Raw genomic sequence first — 22,486 nt, forward strand, 5'->3', positions numbered from 1 at the left:
TAGGACAGTGTGTGTGTGTGGGGGGGGGGGGGGAATGCTTTCAGTCCATAAAACAAGATTTTTCAGGAAACTAAAAAGAAGCTGTGACTATATAGGTACATTATTCCCCTTTTGTGGCCTATCTTTTATCCTTTTATTACAGCGGACTGAAAGCATTTTTGCCTCTGGTGTTTTCGTGGTTGAAAGAGGTGGTACTGAGCTACACAAAACTCCAAAAACATGAATTTCAATTTTTTTGGACTGAAAGTGTTTTTCTCCCCCTGTCCCTTCAATCCAAAACTCAATTTCCCCCTTAGTTCATATTTATATATCTATTTTACTTTAGTTTTAGAATCCATAGTTTTCCATTTTTTCCAAAAATTTTTCATTAATTACCCGACAGAAAAAAAAAAATCAAAATAACGTTATGAATATTCACATGACACGAGCTTGTAAAATTTATTGAATGCTTGATCGATCGATTTCTCGAGTAATAGCCCTTTGATGTACAGAGGTTTCTTCGGCACTTCGTTGTTACTTTATAGCGACCCCGCAATAACGATTGCAGGAATGCCCCTAGATATTAGCTTTTCTAGTTTAAAAGCTAGGGTTAGTTATAGGCCAGGGGTCTTCAACCTTTCAAATATTGCGGGCCAAATTAAGCTTCCCACGAAGCCCGCTGTCCTACACCAAACACGGTTCTTCATCGGCCCCTTTGAAGAACCGTGTTTTCATTCTGTCGATTCCATTGAATTGCAAAGGTGTTGATGTTTAAAATTGCCGGAATGATTAGACCAACATCTTATTAATGTTGACTTCACTTACCGACATCTAAATTCTGCTTGCGATTCTGACGGGATCCATCTTATCTATGAATTTTTTGAAGAATCAGCTGCAGGGGGAAACATTCATTTCTTTTTAATTGGAAGTTTCACCTTACCGAGCAAGTTATCGAAGGAAATTCCCAACGAAAAAAAAAAATTATTGGGGAAGAAGATCGTGGAAGTTTTAAATCGCCAGCTATATACGCTGACGAATAAGGAACAGTGGAAAGTAGAAGATGGAAGAATAGGCAAGAGGAAGAACGGAACAGGGTCAACGTGGTTGGTGCGTCGAAGGACCGCCCAGAGAAGACGATAACCTTTAAATGCCAACCCTGTGTTTTTTTATCCTTTTTTTTCAGTGTCTAGGTTTGATACTTTGATTATTATTTTTGCTGGACTTTCTCTCATTTTGGTTCACAACTCACTGACTGCTCACCGCCTCTCGGAAATGTCACTTTCCGCCGATAGCCGCCATATGCCTGATTCCATTGTTTCTACTGGCTCAGCGATCAGTGACGAAGACATTTCAGGAATCGAAAAGTTTCTCGACGGCCGATTCATCTTCATAACTGGCGCTTCCGGATACTTGGGATCGGTAATGTATATTTCTTTTCTTTTGCTCTGACGGTAGTATTGAGTAGAGTTGTAAAACAGTACAATTGATATGCTTCAGATCGATTAAAATGTTTAATATCGAGCGATTAATCCTTCAATCTGAAACTTCGGTTTATTTAATTTTAATCTAATTTGTGATAAACCAAGAATAATATGATGATGATCATCAATGATAATAATAATGCCATCCCAGAATGGCATGCGATGAGATCATATAGAGAACGAGAACTACATATATCATCTTCAGTATCCGATTAAGCTGGAGTGATAAATTATTACATTGATGTGCAAATATTTGTGTGCTACCTATAGGCATACTTCCAATGATGAAAAAGTATCCAAATAACGTGTAGTACTTAGATACATCATTCCTGTTGCAAGGAGTTGTATAGTTATTAAAATTAAAAAAAAAAATACTTTTTATATGGAGACATGCATGACCCCTACAAGGGGTGGGCTGACAAGGCTCCAGCCCTGGGGTCCGGGGTGATTTTAATAATTTTTTGTTTTGTTTTTCACGCTATAAATTCATCATAAAGGGGCCCCGTGAAAGTCTGGTCAGGGGGCCCGTAAAAGATCCCAGCCTAGGGGCCCTGCTTCAGGATGTGAGGGCCATGAACACGTGTGCTCAAAAACCGAATGAGAAAGTTGTTGCCCTGTCCCAGTTGTTGTCGCTGACACAGCTGTTGAACATGGGCTAGGAATTTTTTTTTCAAACTGTGCAATCACACACAAAAGGGCTCCACTGCAAGAAATTTAGCAGAACAAATTCTTATCATAAATAGAGTGGGGCAGAAACCCCCCACTGTGCAAAAAAAGAAGAAAAAATCGCATGTATTAATTCATATTTCTAAAAAAAAAGTCAATAATTATTTGCCCCATTTCTTTGGGAATTAATAAATTTATGAACACCCTCCAAGTTTACTTGTACCTGTGAAAAATGAGAAATAAAAATTGCTTCTGCTCTTACGCATATGTGAGCTTTTACAATGTTATATAAATAATAAGTGGTTTATACCATAAATGAAATTGAATTCCAGTACAATTTTGAGGCAAATTTTTATTTCCCTTAATGTAAATACAAATTTGAGTGTAAGTATTATGTCATGGTTAATGTGATTCCTCGATTATTATGCATAGTCACCAATTATCCATGAAAGTTTGATAAATTTTCTTACATTTATCACTTTTACCGGTGATGTTTTACATGATTCTTGAATGAAATTGGTAAGCAATATGGAAGAAATGCGTAAATACCACTTAATTTCAACTACTTAGTAGTTTCTCACGTACGTGATGGGTGCACTATACACACATTTCTATAAAAATTAAATTCAATGAAAATACGTAACTGTTATAAGGATAAAATCGTATGAATTAGAATGTCTCTTGTAATGATATACGGGGTGATTATAAAAAAACTATCCCGACATACGGGCCCCTAACTATCATACCATTCGCAGAAACTGAATGAAATTTTGGCATAAGGTATTTTGAGGTATGCGCTCAAGAATGATATGGAAAACAACAGTGTCACTCTAATAGTTACGGTTACAGTGAGAAAATTTCGAAAATATCAAATGGCAACACCAAGTTTTTTGTATTGGAATGCGATCTCCATACTGAAAAGCACTAAATAGCGTTGGAATGGCACCTGTAGCACGAAAATCCCCGGAGCTAGGCAAGGAAAAAGTAAAAAAGACTTTGCCGTGCACCAGAGCATTAATGTTCGCTTCATTCGTCACACCGTTTGTTCGGCTGAGATCCCAGCCTGATTAGTCCTCGCTCCACAAGGTCATGTGGAAAATTTGTGAAACACAATAAAATGCTTTATTTTATGCTGCTTCTCTGTCCTTATTGGTTGTCCTCACTTTTAGCCTATCTACCGCCGGTGATTTTCATGCTACAGTTGCCGTTCGAACACTATTTAGGGTTTTTCACAATGGAGATCACATTCCAATACAAAAAACTTGGTGTTGCCATTTGATATTTTCGAAATTTTCTCACTGTAACCGTAACTGTTAGAGTGACACTGTTGTTTTCCATATCATTCTTGAGCGCGTACATCAAAATACCTTATGCCAAAATTTCATTCAGTTTCTGCGAATGGTATGATAGTTAGGGGCCCGTATGTCGGGATAGTTTTTTTATAATCACCCTGTATATATATATACATCAAATTCATCATTCTATACTGAAGTTTGAGGAAAATGTACGGTAAATTAAAGTAATTAAATTAATTATTGGTGATTTTTATCATATTTACCAATGGGAGGTGGGGGCTATACATAATTTATCTGGTTTACCAAAATGATCAGTGATTATGTATAATAACAGGCGACTATGCACACTCACCGGATTTATCACATTTACCGACATTTACCGTAACGTATACAAAACGTGATGCAATTTCAGTTCTTGCGAAATACAAAAATTGTGCTTAGAAAAATCACCCACAGTGAATTGCTCTTCGCGTTGAATGTACTCTTTTATTGTTATCGAATAAGTGGATATCAAAAATAACCTATTCCATCCACTAAAACTCATCTCCTTAATACAGTCAAACCTCACTTCAACGATAACTCAAAGTCAGTAGTTTTTTTTTTCTTTTTCTCGCTTACTAAATGTTTATTAAAAGAAAATAAATTTCATCCATTCAAAACGAACTTGACAGTATGAAGCAGGTAAAGAAAATATTTTTTCCCTGATCCTGTCATTCTCAATTACAAGAGAGATATATTCAGCGCATTATTGACCTAATGATATTATTTATTTGATGGTCGAATTCAATGCTCCCGATTCTAGGTGAAGGTCATCATATCGTAGCATGTTTCTCAACAGCAGCAGAAGAAAAAGAAAAAAAACTATTTTCCCTTGAAGTTCGCATACTAATTATAGATGCCTCTAGGAAGAAGATTGATGATTAACGAAAGCGAAAATCGTAACTGATATGCAAACTAGATACCCGTTTGAATATCCCCGTAAATAAAATACAATCATAAGGATTTCATGAATTTTCGTGATCAACCTATACTTGTGAGCAACCTAGAAAGCATCAAATCGCCGGTTAATCTAAATAATTGCATGTGCGTAGGAAGTTTTTCATGGAAATGTGATTGCCATGAGACAGAGAAGTCATTTATTTCCTCATGAAGAAAATGGTTAATAAATCCATTAAAATTTTTTTTTTTTCTAACTTAAGGAAAGAATATATCGACGACGTGAAGGAGTTATTTCGCGTGAAGCGCCATCGGTGGTCACTATACCTGAAATTAAAGTGATTAACATAACCCTGAGCTATTTATGCGGTTTTGACCAAACCACAGAAAGAAGTGAACTGGTACAGTTGAACCCCGATTTAACGCCAACATTTATCTCGCAGAATTCCAGCGATATGACGAGTTTAGCGTAACATCGAATCTCAGTTTAACACGTGTCAGGTCTAGAAATGAGATATTTGTTCAACGAAAATTTTCTTTGGGACGACATAGTGGGAGGTCGCTATAACAGGATTCGACTGTAATCGGAAAAAAGAGTGAAACCTCTCGACAGCGATGCTCAATATATAACGCTAAATACACACACAACGACATTTTCTCTAATCTTGTTTCGAATTGCTTGTGTAGTCTAATGTTCTATCGATGTTTAAAAATATCCTTTACTACGATAAATCAATTTGTAACGGCATTTCCTTGAGAGATTTTGAAATTGCTACAAAAATTTTTATATCTCGCTGAAAATCATCTCCAATACATTTTGTATACTCGTCACCTGTTTTTGCTCTTTCGAGGGCATTTAATAACATCAGCATTTCGCCTCGCAACACCTGATCACCGAAAGTGTTAATGATATTGTTAGTACTGCCGCTTTCTGTGCAGTATACCAAAATGCAGTGAAGTAACCCCCCTCTCCTTTACACGGGCAAAACATTCAACTGAATTTTATTGAGATTTTTTTTTTATTACAATTATTTGTGATGAATAAATCATGCTAATAAGTGCATTTTCTGGTGGTGCTAACAACGCCGATTTAGAAAAAGGTGCCAAAAACAGCATAAATTTGGGGGAGCCAGTTGATGCTGCCTTTCGATACAATAATAATCCCTCTACAACGTTATTTTTTGTTGGTTCGCAGAGTATCGTGATATCGAGATTTCACTGCATTTGCATTGCTATAAAATTAAACGAAAGATTAATGTACTGTGGGTTTCGAAGATATATTGCATTGCACTTGTCGCAGGTCAGAGCGATTAAATGGTATTTCTCTGGCTACATACAGGATGCATAGCTAACACCGGACACCGTAAATTACAGGCGAACTGTTGATTACAGAGGCATACTTCCAATTATTAGTGAAAATATCCAAATAACGCGTGGACCTCAGGTATGTCATTTATATTGCAAAAGGGTTGTATAGTTATCAAAATAAAAAGATTAACTTTTTATACAGGCACCCTATCTTAAGAAAACTTAATTAGAAAGTTGTTGGCCTGTCTCTGCTGAGGCCAACAAAAACCAATTGCAATATTCGATGAGATATTTGAATTCAAAACTCTGAGAAAAGTAGCTTGGAAAAAAACGGCACAAAGTAACGGACAATGCTTCTTCACCTCATTCATGCTGTTGTTTTCCAATTTTTCTCCGATATTTTTTGAATTCAAATACCTCAGCGAATATTGCGCTTAGAAAGGTGTAAGTTTTTTCTGTTTGCGTCAGGAGACACAGGGAAAACAACTTTTTAATTGGGGTTTTCAGGGCAGGGCGCCTGTATAAAATTTCATTCATTTTTAAATAACCCTTGCAGTATGAATGACGTATCTGAGATCCACACGCTGCTAGGATACTTTTTCTAACTGGAAACATGCCGATAGTATCAACGGTTCGCCAGTAAAATGTTGTTGTTGTTGCGAACTGTTACCTATGCACCCTGTGTATATTTTATCACTATGGATGCTTGGGCTTTTTTTAAAAACCCGAGGGTATATCACTTGATGAGAAATAGAGGGAAGGTCAGAGAAAACACACAGTTCTATTTTTAGCAACCCACATAAAAAAAAAGCCTTCAAAAGCCGAAATGCGATATGAAGTTCAGTATATACTTGAGTATTTTATAAAACTTCCTTTCCCTCAAGGCAAAATATGGAAGAAAAAAAACTATATCTATCTATCTATATATTTTTTAAACCCGTGACCTTCAATTCCCCGATTCTGACGTAATTATTTGTTGATATGCTTGTCAGGAACATTCTAGAAGAAATTAAATTCGGTCATCCCTCATAAAAATTTTGTCATATCTACGAGTAGTAACGTATCGCCTTCGCATCACGATTATCGTGAGAAAAAGGTTTGGGAGGTTTTTTGAGACGTGACAGTGATTTTAATAGAAATTCATTCACGCCATGGGATTAGGGCATGAATGAAATACAAATCAAATAGGGATGGGATGAATATTTAGTTAGTATTCGGTCGAATATGTGTGGTTTAAAATTCACAGTTGGCAGGTCCCCATGGCAACTATAAAATTGTTATTGGCGCATACAATTTCCGATCCACGAATTGGAACCCGAGAACGCAAAAATATTCTGAATTTATGTCAGCGTGTGCACCACCATACCAAAGGTGTCAAGGAGTTTTGGAAAATGGGGAAAAATTATTTTGAACGTTTCCCTCTCCCCAGGGGTTGTACCTAAGAAATCAGGGGCGTCGGAAATGTTTCGAACCTGTGGGTGCTCGTCTTGAGCTTTATATTGGAAATTACGATTTCTCAATCAATTCTGGGGGTGCCCAGACCCGAGCCACAAATTACCGTGGGTGCTCGAGCACCCACAGCACGCCCGGCTCCGACGCCACTGTAAGAAATTTTGCTATTTTTTTCCCGATTTGTCAAGCTGCAGTATAACAGCTGAATTACTTCTTCGTAGACCAAATGTCTATGAAAAGTACTGATAATATTAGTTTAAAGTTTTATAAATTTATCTAATTGATGGATGAGGTATTTTCTGCTCAATTAGTTACCATTGCACTAAAATCCTTAACTCACTATACAATTTTAATTGCCCCAGAGTTTGTGTAACGTGGTTTAAAAGGATGAAAGAATATTGATATATTCAAATTAAGACCATGTCTTAGAAAAAGATAAAATGAATATATTTTATTTCTTAAATGCTTCTCACAGAAGTACCATTTAGAATTTGATTATTATCAGTATCATGGCATTGAAAAAACTAGTTTTTTCGAATTATTTATTAAAAAAAATAAATTGTTTAGTAAAAGATCAATTTCAATCGTTTAAAACTTATCTAAATTTTATTTTGCATTTAGAACTAAAAGTACCCATTTTAGGATGAATGAAGTGAATTCTACTTGATTGTGTTTTGGAGTTTTTTGTTTCAATTTTTAAACACGTTTTTAAATTTTTCCATGACAGGAAACTATATGCTTTGACACATTTCGATACACGTAGTATATAATAATATTCGTGTGTTGTCAACACATTTCAGCCTAGGGTATTAATTTAAGTATTCTACTTTTTTCGCACCAGTACACATTATAAGTTTGGACTCGACCACCGTCTATTCTAAAATTATCTTCTGTTTTTGAATCGATTTATGTATTTCCTATTGAATCTATTTTCCCAGGTTTTGTTGGAAACACTGCTCAGATGTTGTCCAAGTATCAAGAAAATTTACATTCTGCTTCGAGAGAAAAAAGGTGTAGGCCCGGTAGAAAGAAGAGATCATGTATACAAGAAAAAGGTATGCATTACACGTGTTTTATTAATTGATGCATTCACTAATTGATATTTCTCATGATATACGGATCATATTATCTACCTGATATCGCTTTAAAGTTAAAATGTAAAATAAAACTTAGTTTATACATTAAACGAAAATTTTCAACCTCAAAATTTTGAAGCAATTTTATCTTGGTATTAATTTTTGTTTCTTTAATGCCAGAAGTTGTCGAAAAAATAATGATTCATCATTTATCTTGGATTATCTGTACTATTTCTTAAAAATGCTATAATGAACTGATAAAAAGAAATTACCCTGGAATTTAATTTGTCTTCAAAAATAATACAATTTTACTATTATATCTCACAGATATTTAGCAAACTCCGAGAATCATGTCCAGAAATCCTCGAAAAGACGGAAGTCGTATCAGGCGATGTAACATTAGATGACATGGGGATCTCTTCCGAGATGATGGCGGAACTTCAGGAAAGGGTTTCCGTGATATTTCATTGTGCAGCTGTCGTGAATTTCAGTAAACCTCTTAAGTAAATATCTTTTGCACTTAATATATATCACACTTTCCATCTTTCACACTTAAAATCTCTCATACTTACTAATGTCATCATTGCTTAATTTTTTAAAAATATTTTATGGTACAGTGAAAAAAATACTCGATATGACGATAAATCCCTCTACAACGATTTTTTTTTTCAAATTTATTTGTCATTGCTTGTAATCTAATATGAAACTCCCTATTGACACCACGGTATTATTTACTACGATAAATCCCTCTGTAATGATATTCTCTTAAATGGTTTTGAAACAGTGTTGCAACGATAACTTTTTCATATTTCGCTCGAAATACCCTTCAATATGATTCTAAATTCCTCACCAGTTTTTGTGTCATTATCATTTTCGTAAATGATAATGAAGTGCCCACGCGAAGCTACTTCCTGCATAGTACGTACAAGTAATTGCGCAGTAAACCATTTTATAGAGTGAAACAACTCTCAATTTTATTCATTAAATAATCAGAATATTTTGGCACGAATAAGTACTTATAAATGCATTTTCTGGTGGTATTAAAAACGCCGACTCAGAAGAGATGCGCCAACAACAGCATAAATTTGGTGGCACCTGATGATATTGCTACCTTACGATACAATGATAACCCATCTACAATGATATTCTTTCTTGGTACACAGTGCGTCGTTATATCGAGGTTTCACTGTACTTCATTACTCGATTCAAGGCCGGTTGGATCTCTTGACCATGTAACACATTGTCACAAGCTGTTATATTAATTGATATGCATGATTATTCTGAAAATATGTAAAAACAATTTGTCGAGAAGTTAAAAATTAACTATTAAAAATATGAATTCATCGCTTGGAAACTTCTCCCAATTTTTAGTATTTAACGAGCGATAGGATAATCCAAACTTCATGATTTTTGACATGATGAATAATTGTATGTTCAGATTTGTTCGGTTTTGTGAATTACGAATATTTTCGTGTTCGAAAACACACAACTGTTTTTAGAACATTTTAAATTTCTTGTTCGATAGCAAAAACGTAGCTATTGATTTCAGCGAATAGCAGTGGAAAAGCGTTAGGCATCTATCGAGTTTCTTGTTGATTCTTTAACTTTTTTACTTCAAGGCTATTTTTCTCTCTCTCCAAAACATAAATAAAATAAGCCCCCCCCCCCCTTTTTTCCATCTGCTTTTTGGGCAGTTCCGCAACTAATATGTGCGTGTGGGATATTTTCCAATTTTTTCTCTCATTTTCCACGAAAAATAATTCGTTAACGGGCGTTGACTCTGTTCTGGAAGAGGTAGAGAGATGAGATAGATCATCCCCGCGGTTAAACCAGTTCCACTTGAAAAAAATTGGTGCGATCTCTAGAATTTTCTAAGACGACGGAAAAATGAAAGAGAAAATATCACGAACACGTGTGTTTGTAACGAAGTGATGCAACTGGTAAACTAGCCCGGCCTCCATAATCGGTCTCTGGTTTACGCCTACCAAGTTTGCAGAGACCGTCATGGCAAGGCCAGGCAAAGTAGTAAATTTCGTCACCTTGAAGAATATTGGAAAAAAAATAACAATAAAGGAACGTTACATATGTGGACTCCATATAAACCAAAATAATTTTTTTATTATTTTATAAATACAGAAAAATTGATATGCTATTCTTAAACCGCAAGAAAAACCGCTAGAAACCAAACTGAAATAAGTGAAAACTCGAGGTTTCTTCGATACCTCGATTTTCCATTAGAGAAATACTGCAGTACTTGTTGTTCACGGTCACTGTCGAGCATGTAGGACCACTAAACTATAAGAAAGGAAAAAAAGTCTTTTTAATTATACAGTTAAACTTGATTATAAAGGAAACTTGGAGGAAAAAAAATTCCGAGGTAAACTTTTAACCTCGGAAATAACGGCAACTCGGCTATAACGTCGATAATCGATAATTGGAGGTGGGAACTATATCACCATAAAGCAGCAGTTCTCAACCTTTTTTGATTCTCAGAGCCCTTTTTTAGTATATAATTTTTATGGTGAAGCCCGGTCGGCCATTTTATTTGTTTATCAAATTTACTGATTTGTTTTATTTTCGTCGAGCGGTTGCAAAGCCCCTCGGAAGTGGACACAGAACCGCTGCCATAGAGGATATTGTTAATGATCCTTGTTTATAAACGCAGTTGAAAACGCAACAACCTGTGACATAACGACACATTTCGTCGTTTTTGATTACATTTTTAAGACGTTTTCCCAAGAAATTCGCAGAATTAGCTCTTACCACATTAATTAAATATTTGTGCTTTTTTTACTGAAAAAAACAGAAACAAAGAAAAACCAATATTGTTAAATGCGTGACGTTCCGACTTGATCATTGACATTATCTATTTTCGGGACAATTTCCCCCGTGTAATTTTGCCTTCTCTAAGAATGTCGCGATTTTTTACAATGAAGCTTATTTTCATTTGATCATTTTTGTCGCACCACGGTCATTTTTTGCACTCGAGGACTGTAGACCTTGAAGTACAATTTATTGCCGATTCCGAACGGTAACCCCTTGATGTAGGACTCCCTGCGGTAGCAATGTTTTCTGCGGTAATGTCGCCGTTTCTATTGTATCCCAACTTCAGGAAAGTTTCTGACAAGTACAATCCGGGTATCGAAGGCGCAACACCTCTAAGCATCCTATGGTACTTTAGGCGAGCATCTTGTCGACCTGGAATAATAAACGAAACATCAAGAAAAAAAGTCTATATATATAAAATTGATTCTCTGTCTGTGTGTGTGTATGTTCTCTATACAAATCTACAATTTTAGATCGATCGTCGCCAAATTTTGCATATATACCAAATGGGACCCGACTTAAACGATAGGCTACTTTAAAATTTCGTCAGAGCAGGGCAAATGCCCCAAACGGGCAAAAAACCGTAGGGCAACAATGGTTTTTGGGCCTCAACAATCGCTTTCCGAATGTTTACTTTGGTTACCGTGGTTCCCTAGCAATGCGTTTAAGACGTGTATATGCCTTTACAATGGTTTGTCACTTCTTCAACGCTGTCAGTAAATGTACAATATTTATGCCTTTATAATGGTTTGCCACATTTTTAATTCTCCCAGTAATGAGGTTTTTTGATTGACGTCATAATCATCATCATCAGCATCGCTTTGAGGGTCAGGAAAAGAGTGATCCTCATAGAAATCAGTGTTAAAATTGCCGATTTTACTGTAGAAATGCGGAAATTTGGAGGGGTTTTCTGTCACACACACACACATTAATAATTTTAAAAATTGTATTAAATACTCGGTTTTTGAAATACTGAGTTCGCTTAGAGATATATATATATGAAGCACAGAAAATTAAATACGAAGTAATTAGCCGGACCTACTTTCAAGTTGGATATCCATGCCATAACATTGATTTCAACTTTTTATTTACATCTTCTCAAGCATGAAAATTAACGTCTTCGTATTGTCTTTTAATATTCATAATTGTTTTAATATTCATAATATTGTCTGCATAAATTCACATATGGTTTAGGATGTTTCAAAATTAATTATGGGCCCATAAAGTACATCGAAGAAATTCCACAGCTTTAACTAAGCATTTTTGGATGCAGGAATAGGCAGATGGATAACTTGAAGTTCAAAAGGGGAGGGGGAATCGAAATATTTAGCGCCCTTAAAAAAGGAAAAAAAATATATTAATTTCTACGTTTCTTTAAATCTAAATTTGTTTCTTTCATGAGTCGTGCAGGAATTCACCATATTGGTGAACTTAGACACGGTTTGCATGTCTCTCGAAGAAAGAGGGAGATATCATCGTGATCCAAAAAAGCCTCATTGAAGAAAACCCGGGCAACGCCAGGTATTATAGCTAGTATATCGATAAAAACAAAAAAGTGGGAAAAATAATAAATTTTTTTCTTTCTTTTTGCATTTATTCACAAATTTTGAATGCAACATGCTTTTCGGTGGGAAATGAATTTCATTGAATTTTAAAATTTTATCTAAAAATGATTTGAATGACTTTCCCTTCGATTTTCGTTTATTTCATTTTTTTTTTTTTTTGTGATTTTGCAGTTGTACAACGTTTTATATTGTTCCAATCCCTTAAAATTTATCATTTTGAAGCACCAATTTCCACATCCAGTTGGAATATGTATTTATTTTTTAAAGAGGTATATGAATAAAGCCGAGATTCATGGACAAGAACTCTCCTTTGAACGATTAGAGAGGAAAAAACAGTAAAAGTTAATTGAGAGATTTCTTTAATAATATCAGTGTCAATAAATAATACATATGGTCCAAGCTATTGCATTTGAATCAGTAAAACAAATAATTTTCTTTTCCTTTCAGATATATTATCACTCAGAATGTCATTGGGACTGAAAATGTCGTGAACTTCGCTCGGAAACTGCATAACCTTACGGTAATATTTATATTTAATTACCACGAATCATACCGAAGATTGCGATAAGTAAATGAATAAAATAATAATAGAAAAAAATATTTTTTTAAGTACAACATTCTAGACAAGGAGTTGGCATTAAAATTTAACTCGCTTGCGACTTGATTACTTTTTTTACTTACCAAAAATCGACTGCGATGTATGACCATTACTGCTGTACTATTTAACTGCCCAAATGCAACTCGCGTTTCTTAACATTCCTCAGCGGCATTTCTAACGAATCGGTACATGCAGGAACGTGTTTTTTATGTGGGTATGTGTGTGTGACCCTAACGTATCCATGTTGTCAGAGTTATGTTTGTTTCGTGTTCTTGCTGGTGCTGCCTTCTGTCTCCCATATTTCGAAGTGAAGATGAATAAATGCTTGAATTTTTTTTTTTAATGTTATGTAAGTATGATGTTTAGAAAGTCTGTCTGCTCTCTGCGGAGAGACTTTTCCAAATGGGAAACCGGCTAAAAGCAACTTCAGGGCGCGAATGCTAAAGCTGGAGCTCCTGCCTTTTTTGTTTTTCTTTTAATGGTGTTTCATTAAAAATGTCCGAAAGAAATAAAATCTCTACGGCTCATTTTAAAACTAGAGTATTTATACTAATAATCCATCACAGCAAAAAAAAAATATTTTTTTTTTTGCTGTGATGGATTAGATCTCTCAAATTATTATGAGGGGGAACATAAAAGGATTAAAATTTTCATATGGTTTCCAATCACCAAAAACTTGAATTAGAAAAATTTGAGCCTCTCTATTTATTAAACCGAGGGAAATTTAACCTTAATAATTGAATGCAAACTCACCAAGAGATATAGTTGATTGAAATTCTTGATTTTTGCCACTTTTTACATGCTAAAATAACTGTCTAGAAAAATTTCAAGGCTTCAAAAAAGACGCGAAAAATGCTGAAAATCAATTTCATTCATCGATTTCTCAGTGATTTCTCATCAAACTATTATCGAATAGAATTTTTTCCTTGTATGATAAAGGGATACAAATTTTACAAATTGACAGTTTGTTTTAGCTTGGTGGGCACATAAAAATTTTTCATTTTTGTATTTCCCATTAAAATTTTTTTTTTGCTGGGGGAAGGAGTCAGTAGTGGCGAAAAAAAAGGTTATAATTTAATTTAATTTATTTGATGAAAGGATTAGATGCCTTAAATTACATTCCTATACAAAACATTTCAGATATGCGACAATATAAAAAAATATTTGAATCAATATTTTGATCAAATTTTTTGACACGAGATAATACAAGTTCATTCAACGAAAGCTAGTGATGATTTCAGTTTCAAATCGAGTTTCACAAACGTTGTCGAAGACAAGACCAAAATTTATTGTCTCCCCTGGGAATAGAACTTTTCTTGTTCGTGAAGCATCATCTCACCATCATTTGAGAGCGATTTCAAGAGAAAAAAATAATCGAATGTAGCTTTGAAATCAGTGAATAACCTAAAAATGGCTATTTTTTCACTGATTTTCTAGAAATAAACGACTTGAAAAAATTCCAAGATAAGACAAAAATGTTCAGCATTACTTCAAGCATGTAGCCCTAATATAGCTTAATGTTTTGTAATATTTGTATCCATTTAGCGAATAGGGCAGTGGAATTAATAAAACATATTTTTGCGGCAATAAAATAATCAATAAAAAAAAAAGTTTGCCATAAAGTGTTAGCATTTGAGATTATTCGATTAAAATTCGATTAATCGATTAAATTTTCTTAAATTGCAAAACAACACACACAAACACATGAATAGAAATAATATACAAAATAAAGACAATAGAATAAAAAATCATACAGTCTGCATCTCAGTTCAAAAACTTGTCTTGGGCACCTATTTTATACTATCAATAAATGTTTCAAAATAATAGTTTGATTTACCAGTTAAAAGTTTTAATTGATGACCAGCCCTAATAAAATTATGTATAAATATTTACAATAACGTACAAATTATTTACAAATACCTTTGCGAATTATGCTTTCATGAAATTTTATTGAGAATCTCCAAAGAAAAATGGACCCGCTATTGATCAAAACAGTAATCGTGATCGAAGGGTTGACGCAGGTGCTGGTTAACGACCCAGCACAAGTTACCAGAGTGAAACCTGATTCAGTATAAGAGGTCTTATAAAATTTATCGGTTAATACAATAAAATCATTTCAATTTTATTAATATTGATTTCCGTTTGTTACTCTATTTTTTTTATTGGCAGGTATTCATTCACACATCTACTGCATATTCATTTTGCAATAAGTTCAAAGTTGAAGAAGCGGTAACGCAGTTGCAGGTCAACCCCAGAGAAATAATGGAAGCAGCGAGGTAATATTATTATATAGTTGATTTAATTAATTGTGATCTTTATTATGAGCGTCGGAATGTAATGCAGTAACTTTTACAGAGCTTCCTTAGATACTTTTCCTTCGGAATGTGCAGTATGGAAAATTAGTAAAAATATTTTGGTTAATAATCTGTTGAAATGTATGAGTAATGAGAGATATAGATGGCTTTTTTCTCAGCCAGAGATATCAAGGAAACAGTTATTTTCCGGATATTATGCTGAGGTGAGCTCGGAAAGAAAAGTCATCACGTCTCCGCCGGGACTCGAACCCAGGCCCTCTTGCATACCGGGCAAGCATGCTACCATCTATACCACTGGAGACACATGAATCTGCCTTCCTAAGGAAGAAATAATGGAAGCAGCCGGTATGCAAGAGGGCCTGGGTTCGAGTCCCGGCGGAGACGTGATGACTTTTCTTTCCGAGCTCACCTCAGCATAATATCCGGAAAATAACTGTTTCCTTGTATGAGTAATATTGGTAAAATTCACTATATAAGTTTTTTATGTGGCATTAGCTAATTTAAAACATATGAAAACAATAAATGTGTATTAACTATTTTATAAAGACGAGGAGATGACAAGGAATTGACTATGTTGGCTGAGCAATGTCGACCAAAGTGGCCAAATACTTACACATTCAGCAAAGCCGTTTGCGAGGATTATTTGTCCAGGGAAGTCAAAGATATTCCTTTAGCCATTGTTCGACCTTCGGTCATCATAACCACCTGGAAGGGCGTTTTGCCGGTGAGTGTATATAAAAAAAAAAACGAGGCTCCAAGAGTGAATGCTCATTTGTTGTGTTGAATTCTTCTAATATACATTCCTCTTAAAATCAGGCGAACGATTATAAAGGAATCAAATAACATTTGTATAGTATTTCGTAAACTTTATTATTGCTAAATATCAATGTGATGGAAGTAAACTACATGTAATAATATTTAAAAAATGATTTTTCTTAGGGTTACATCGAAGAGGGCGCAGGTATCACTGATGTCAGCTTAGGTGTAAGTATGGATTACTCTCTCTCTCTGTGTTATATCTATTTTATTTCGTGCATATAGTTATATGTCTATAATGCATCAGAGTCCTGGAGCATAAGCATACCAAATAGCGAATCTTCGGAAACTCTTAAATTTAAGATCAAAAATTATGGATAGCACCGTATTTTCCGCAGAAATCGGGAAATATATGTGATAAGATCATTAAAAAAGATTTTGAATATTCATAGACGAAATAAACAAAAGTAAATTGCATAGGAAGATATAAAGATTGAAAAACATGTTTACATTCGAAAATCAACTATCTATGTGGAACAAGACACGATCATAACCGAAAAAAATACATGAAAAAAAATGAAATAATAATAATAATAATAACTTATTCTTGCTTTAGGCTGAAGCCCGTGAGCAAACAGACACAAAAATTGCATTAAACGGCAGAAAAAAAGGGAAGGGGTGAGTAGAGATACATATATATATATACACGTTAAGGACATTGGTAAGAAGAAACATCAAATCATCAAATATATACAATTAGAAGAACAAAGCAAGCATAATTTACATATGAGAGTTGCCAATGTGTATTTTTACAGAAGTGATAAAATCGCAAACCCGACCTGGGGCTGGGTATTCAATAAACTGATTAAATCGGAAAGGGGGAAGGGGGTGAGAAGTATCAAAAAGGTGATCACGTAGGCAGATCAACATAGGGCAGCTGCAAAAGAAAAAATGAAATAAATGAATAAATATAAAGAGATGAAACCATAACTAGTTGCTTCTTCAGTTTTATATATATATAGGTCTTTTGAAATGAAAACAATATATGAACCTTAGAAAAGTGGTCTTGACTGGTAATCATATGTATTGCTAGATAAGGTACAACAATCCTCAGAAAATTTTCCATTCATGGCAGCGATTATATTTGGAAATGAATATATACGTTAAGCGAAAATTTTGATATTTTTTGTTCTTGCTTCCATTACAAAATAATGTAATGAAAGTTCAAAAAAAAAATTCTCCATCGGAAAAGTTCAATTATATCAGAGAAATATAATGCTGAGTTTTGGAACTTGAATACCATTTATATATTTTTATGAAAGTTTCGATATCCCAGCAATATCGTTATACACGTATTCAGTCATAACGATGGTCGTCGATATCCCTCAATTTATATCTCTTTTTTAAGCAGGAAAAAAAATTCATGCATATTTTTATGATTATCGGACACACATCACTTTTATAGCGTAAATTTATCGATAAGATAAAGTGCATTCGTATCGCAGAAACAAATATTGAATAAAAAAATGGGTTTTAACATATAATTTCAACTTCGCGTATAGTTTTTTCCTTACACGCGTATTCTTAAATTCAAAAAATATATTCTTATATGCATTAAGAATGTTATTGTTAGCACATGAAAACATGCCATTATATTACCTTTTTGATAATTTTCGATGAATATTTTTTTTGACGCCTTGAGCGGCATTGACGAGATATCTTGCCTCCTCAAAAGCCTCTTATTTTAGCATTGACTGGCCTAGATATTTTGTAAAATTTATTTCTCAGTAAAACATTTCCATCTATACCCCTTAGTTTGAACCTATTGAAAAATGGAAAAAAGTCTACTTTATTCAAAAAGTTATGGCATTTTAAAGATTTTTTTATGGTGTTTTGTGATTTCTGCTATGACGCTTAAAGGGTTATTATATTTACTTGATCATTCCCATTCCCAGATCGGTAAAGGATTTGTTCGTGTGCTGCTATGCGACCCAGATAAAGTAATAGATATTATTCCAGTCGACATCGTTGCAAATACACTCATAACGGCAGCTTGGCATGTTTTTACAAAGAAGTAAGTCCTCAAAATTCTTACATAAGTGTTGATTTAGTGATTGTTCTGGGTAACCTCCGTCATTCGATCGATTCAATTTTTTGAAATTAGACTGACAAGTCTGGCTAGTTCTGAGTAGCCAGCCTTAAGCCTTTTTAAGACGTTTATTTTAGGCAAACCTGTTTCCTGTAATGCTTTACCATACTAAAAATCTGAAGTGCCTCGGTCTTTTTAGAGACAGTAGACTCCTCTCAACTTGTCCTTATTTCGGTACGAAATTTATAAACTTCTTATCTGTGTAACCGAACCTAGTTCTAGCAACTACTACTACTACTGCTACTTAACTGCACATTCCACTGAGGAATTTCTGACGAATTGATAGAAGCTCAGAATACAAAATACTGTATTTTGTATGTATGTGTCCCTAACGTATTTCTGTTGTTAAAGCTATGCGTGTTTCGCATGTTATCGTCATCTATCTTCCGTATTTTGAGGTGAAAATGACGTATGTCTGAATTTTTATGTTAAATAAGCATCATGTTGAAGGCCTGCTCTTTGAGGAGGAGGAAGAAAGACTCTTTCTTTCAAATGAGATACTGACTCACATTCACGTCTCAAAGTGGGAAAACCTCAGAAAACCAGCTTCCGGGAAACTGGAAAGTGAAATACTTGTGATTAAACGATTTTTTTTATTAGAAAAAATAATTTTGTTTTTCCTGTGAGGGTCAAATTGATTTGTTTTATCTCTTTCTATCGAAATAATGTACAAAATTAAACATGGAAAAATATTTTCATTTTTTGATGCATCTTTCTGAAATATATGCCACAGTCAAGGATGTATAACGTTATAAACTAGGCTTAGCCAGGAAGACTTATGTACTTTGGGGGTTTCTTTCCTTCCTCCATCCTAATAATGTGGTGAGTCCATTTTAATAATCGAATTTTGAGGTACTTCATGATGTCAGGTTGTCACTTCCATGTATTCTGCGTTAGATCTTCTGCATCCTGTACCGGTAATCTAGATTATACCGAAACCGGTTCTGGATATTTTTCCATCATACACTACTACTGCTTAACAATACATGAACGTTATAAACATTCCTATAGGACTTTCTAACAAATTTTTGCATCTCTGAACGTGTTGCGTGTGTATATGCGTAACCCTAATGTATTCATGTTGTCAGAGTTACGAATGTTTCGAGTTATGCTAATGCTACCATCTGTCTTTTATATTTAAAAATCTGTCTTTTATATTGTAAAAACAACTCGTATATACGTTCTATTGCCTTTCACGAATTGATTAACATCAATATAATTTTTCATTTTCCATAGACCAGAAGACTTGCTTGTTGTGCATTGTGGATCGAGTGTCATCAGTCCAACGACGTGGGGTTACTTCATCAATACCTTATACCGGATGCAGAAAATCAATCCTCTTCCAAAAATGTACCAGAAACCATTCCTAGTTATGAGGAAACACTATCTCACATACTGGGCCAGTGCCTTGGTCAATCATTATGCACCAGCACTATGTATCGATTTCATCCTAATGCTAATGGGGAAAAAACCGAAGTCAGTTACTTTTGTAATACTACATGAAATACTACTAGACTATTTGAAATTCTCACCAGAGATAGTAAACATGCAGATGAGTGAATGATCACAGAATCAAAACGAAAAAATATGCTTTATTTATTTTTTTTTTTTACAGATACTCGTTCCATAACAAATAGACCGCAAAAACCAATATTATCTCTACTCACAGTGTTGCATGACAGGCATGGTTTTTTTTCGAATTCTGTACATGTGCTGTCAATGTATGATAATACCTAAATTTTTAACGACTTGCTCCGCGCATTTGTGGAGCTACATGAATTTTAATTTTGCGATAAAAACCAATTGAAAAAAACCAAAAAATAATTTTGGTTTTTGTCATAAAATTTTTCTTTCGTCGGTCACTTTCAATTTTTTTTAATCGATTTGTTATGGAATGAGCTTCTGTAAAACATGAAATAAATCTCTGGTGAAATTTTCAAACACATAGAAAAAAACGTTCAAAGTATTGAATTTTTAATTTTTGGTAGTGTATTTGTTTTTTTAATATTCAGTAGCTTTATTTATTTAAAATCAGTATTCAGATTAAAAATTGCTTTACAGGTAGTTCTTGAATGTTCAAGAAAATCGCTATGTAACACATAGATATTTCTTTTTTTTTGATAATGCGAATGATCCGAGCAAAAACAAATAAAAAAAATGGTTCGACTAGTGCACATGCGCAAAGAGACAGCGGCTCATTAGCTTAACATGCATTAATGACATGTAAATAATCTCACATAATGCACTACTCAGTTACTGCAGAATATATATCATCACTTTTAATTGTTTCTATTAATAAAACTTCAGAAAGTCACATATAACTAATGACAAATACGTAATCAAAAAATTATAGCATATTTATTAATACGAACTCACTGTTTAGGATGATAATATTAAGTATTATCAATACTCTGAGAAAGTTCTGTATTTCGTTGCAGGTTGACGAGACTCTACTTTTTCTACGACACCTGTATAAATTATCTTAGTCATTTCCTCACAAATGAATGGAGGTTCAAATGTGACAACTACAAAATGCTCATCGCATCTCAACTTCCAAAGGATCAAGAGGTAATTAAATTATTGCAATAAGATGCTCTTCTGCTACTACTTCATATTGTACACTTTGTAAATATTCCTCTGGGGAATTTATAACGAGATGATTTATGTCGAAAAGTTTTTTGCAATTTTTGCGCGAACCTATCGTATTTATGTTCTCACAGTCAGATGTGTTTTGTATTCCACTGGTGCTGCCATCAGACTTCCACATTTTGAAGGGGGAAAATGCTAGATGTCTGAGTTTTCGTGTTATGGTGTTCAATGTTTGCCTACTCCCTATTATATCAGATAGCAGGATATGTATTTATCCGCAACTGGAAAAATTATAATCGATAAAATTTAAGTATCTGGTTCACTAATTTAGAAGCTAGGTGGAAGCGTTTTTAACATATCACGTACTCACACATTAGACATTCATGATATATGTTGGTTGATTCAATTTACCAATTCATCAGAAAACAATCATTAAATTTATTAAAAAATTCATTAGTTTACGAATTCGTTAAAACTTCCTCAGAGGAATACTTGCGACATTCATGTACATGATTAAGTAGTTGTAGGTCTTAATCGAGTGTCTCTGAATCACGCGAGTATTTATTAATTACCGTATAAAATTATCACTGCCGAAATTGAACAAATATTTATCTACATATTTATCAATTAATTACCATACAATATACTCATTTTTGAAAGCACCGTATTCTAATTCTAAAACATATTATAAATACGGTGCGTGATAAATTTGTTTTCATCATCAATGCAGGTATTTCCGATCAACATAAAGGGTTTTACAGTAGACTCAATAGCGAAAAGTTTGAAAACGGGTGCACCATTCTACGAGTGGGAAAAAGATCGTAGGAAATATTCCGACAGGTTGCCGATAGCGCACAGGTATTTCACCAATTCTCATTCATACTCAACGAATAACGAACACTTCAATTTTACAGACTTTTAATGTAATGTCTGCAATAGGATTTCCCCCTTTTATATTTTTTAATGCAACTCCTTCTTCTATCACCAGGAGGTACATATTGACAACGTTCATCAAATGGATGGCTATAACATGGATTCTCGTTCTCATCGGCTTTGTCATCTCCAAGACAGTTCTCCCGAACGGCAGATTTTGAGAATCTACTTATTCTCATATTGAAAGGCTACCACTATATATTTCACATGTTTTAAACCGACATGAACTAATTTTTGTTCTAGACTAGATCATGTGTTTGCGTCATTTGTTTTGCTACAAAAATTGTATATATTTCTGGTGGTTTCAGAGTTTTCGAAATAAATCAAACCAACTTTTTATTACATATAACGATTGACATTATTTATTGTGGCGTCTTTTAATTCATTAAGAATTTAATCCTTCAATGCATGAATATTTTATCTTGAAATTTCAAATTTACTGCGTTTTTACTATGGTGATTTACCATCTTTATTATCATGTTTTCAGTTTGAAATTTAACATTTAAAACTTAACATTTAAAAGAATTTTCCCTTCGTCAGAACCTCAAAAATTCCACCCGTC

At 34.1% G+C, this 22,486-nt stretch overlaps 1 protein-coding gene across 1 annotated transcript; it reads left to right on the forward strand.

Moving 5' to 3' along the window:
* The first annotated feature begins 1,039 nt into the window (after window positions 1-1,039).
* LOC149086426 (fatty acyl-CoA reductase 1-like) lies at window positions 1,040-22,273 on the forward strand. Its single transcript, XM_089255534.1, has 12 exons — window positions 1,040-1,398; window positions 8,056-8,172; window positions 8,521-8,696; window positions 13,032-13,104; window positions 15,352-15,458; window positions 16,044-16,221; window positions 16,437-16,481; window positions 18,209-18,327; window positions 19,639-19,878; window positions 20,841-20,970; window positions 21,722-21,849; window positions 21,980-22,273. Exons 1-12 carry the CDS (start codon window positions 1,252-1,254, stop codon window positions 22,083-22,085), a joined length of 1,566 nt encoding a protein of 521 aa, XP_089111660.1. The 5' UTR covers window positions 1,040-1,251; the 3' UTR covers window positions 22,086-22,273.
* Window positions 22,274-22,486: the final 213 nt, after the last annotated feature.

Source organism: Pholcus phalangioides, unplaced genomic scaffold (genome assembly GCF_987345545.1).
Source record: "Pholcus phalangioides strain wild (caught in Gottingen) unplaced genomic scaffold, Ppha-v1.0 ptg000004l_1, whole genome shotgun sequence".
NCBI classification, from domain to species: Eukaryota; Metazoa; Arthropoda; class Arachnida; order Araneae; family Pholcidae; genus Pholcus; species Pholcus phalangioides.

Coding starts and splice junctions, on each gene's coding strand:
- LOC149086426 (XM_089255534.1), top strand. CDS start 1,252: ATGTCACTTTCCGCCGATAGCCGCCATATGCCTGATTCCATTGTTTCT. Junction 1,399..8,055: donor CTTCCGGATACTTGGGATCG/GTAATGTATATT, acceptor CTATTTTCCCAG/GTTTTGTTGGAAACACTGCT. Junction 19,879..20,840: donor CTAATGGGGAAAAAACCGAA/GTCAGTTACTTT, acceptor ATTTCGTTGCAG/GTTGACGAGACTCTACTTTT.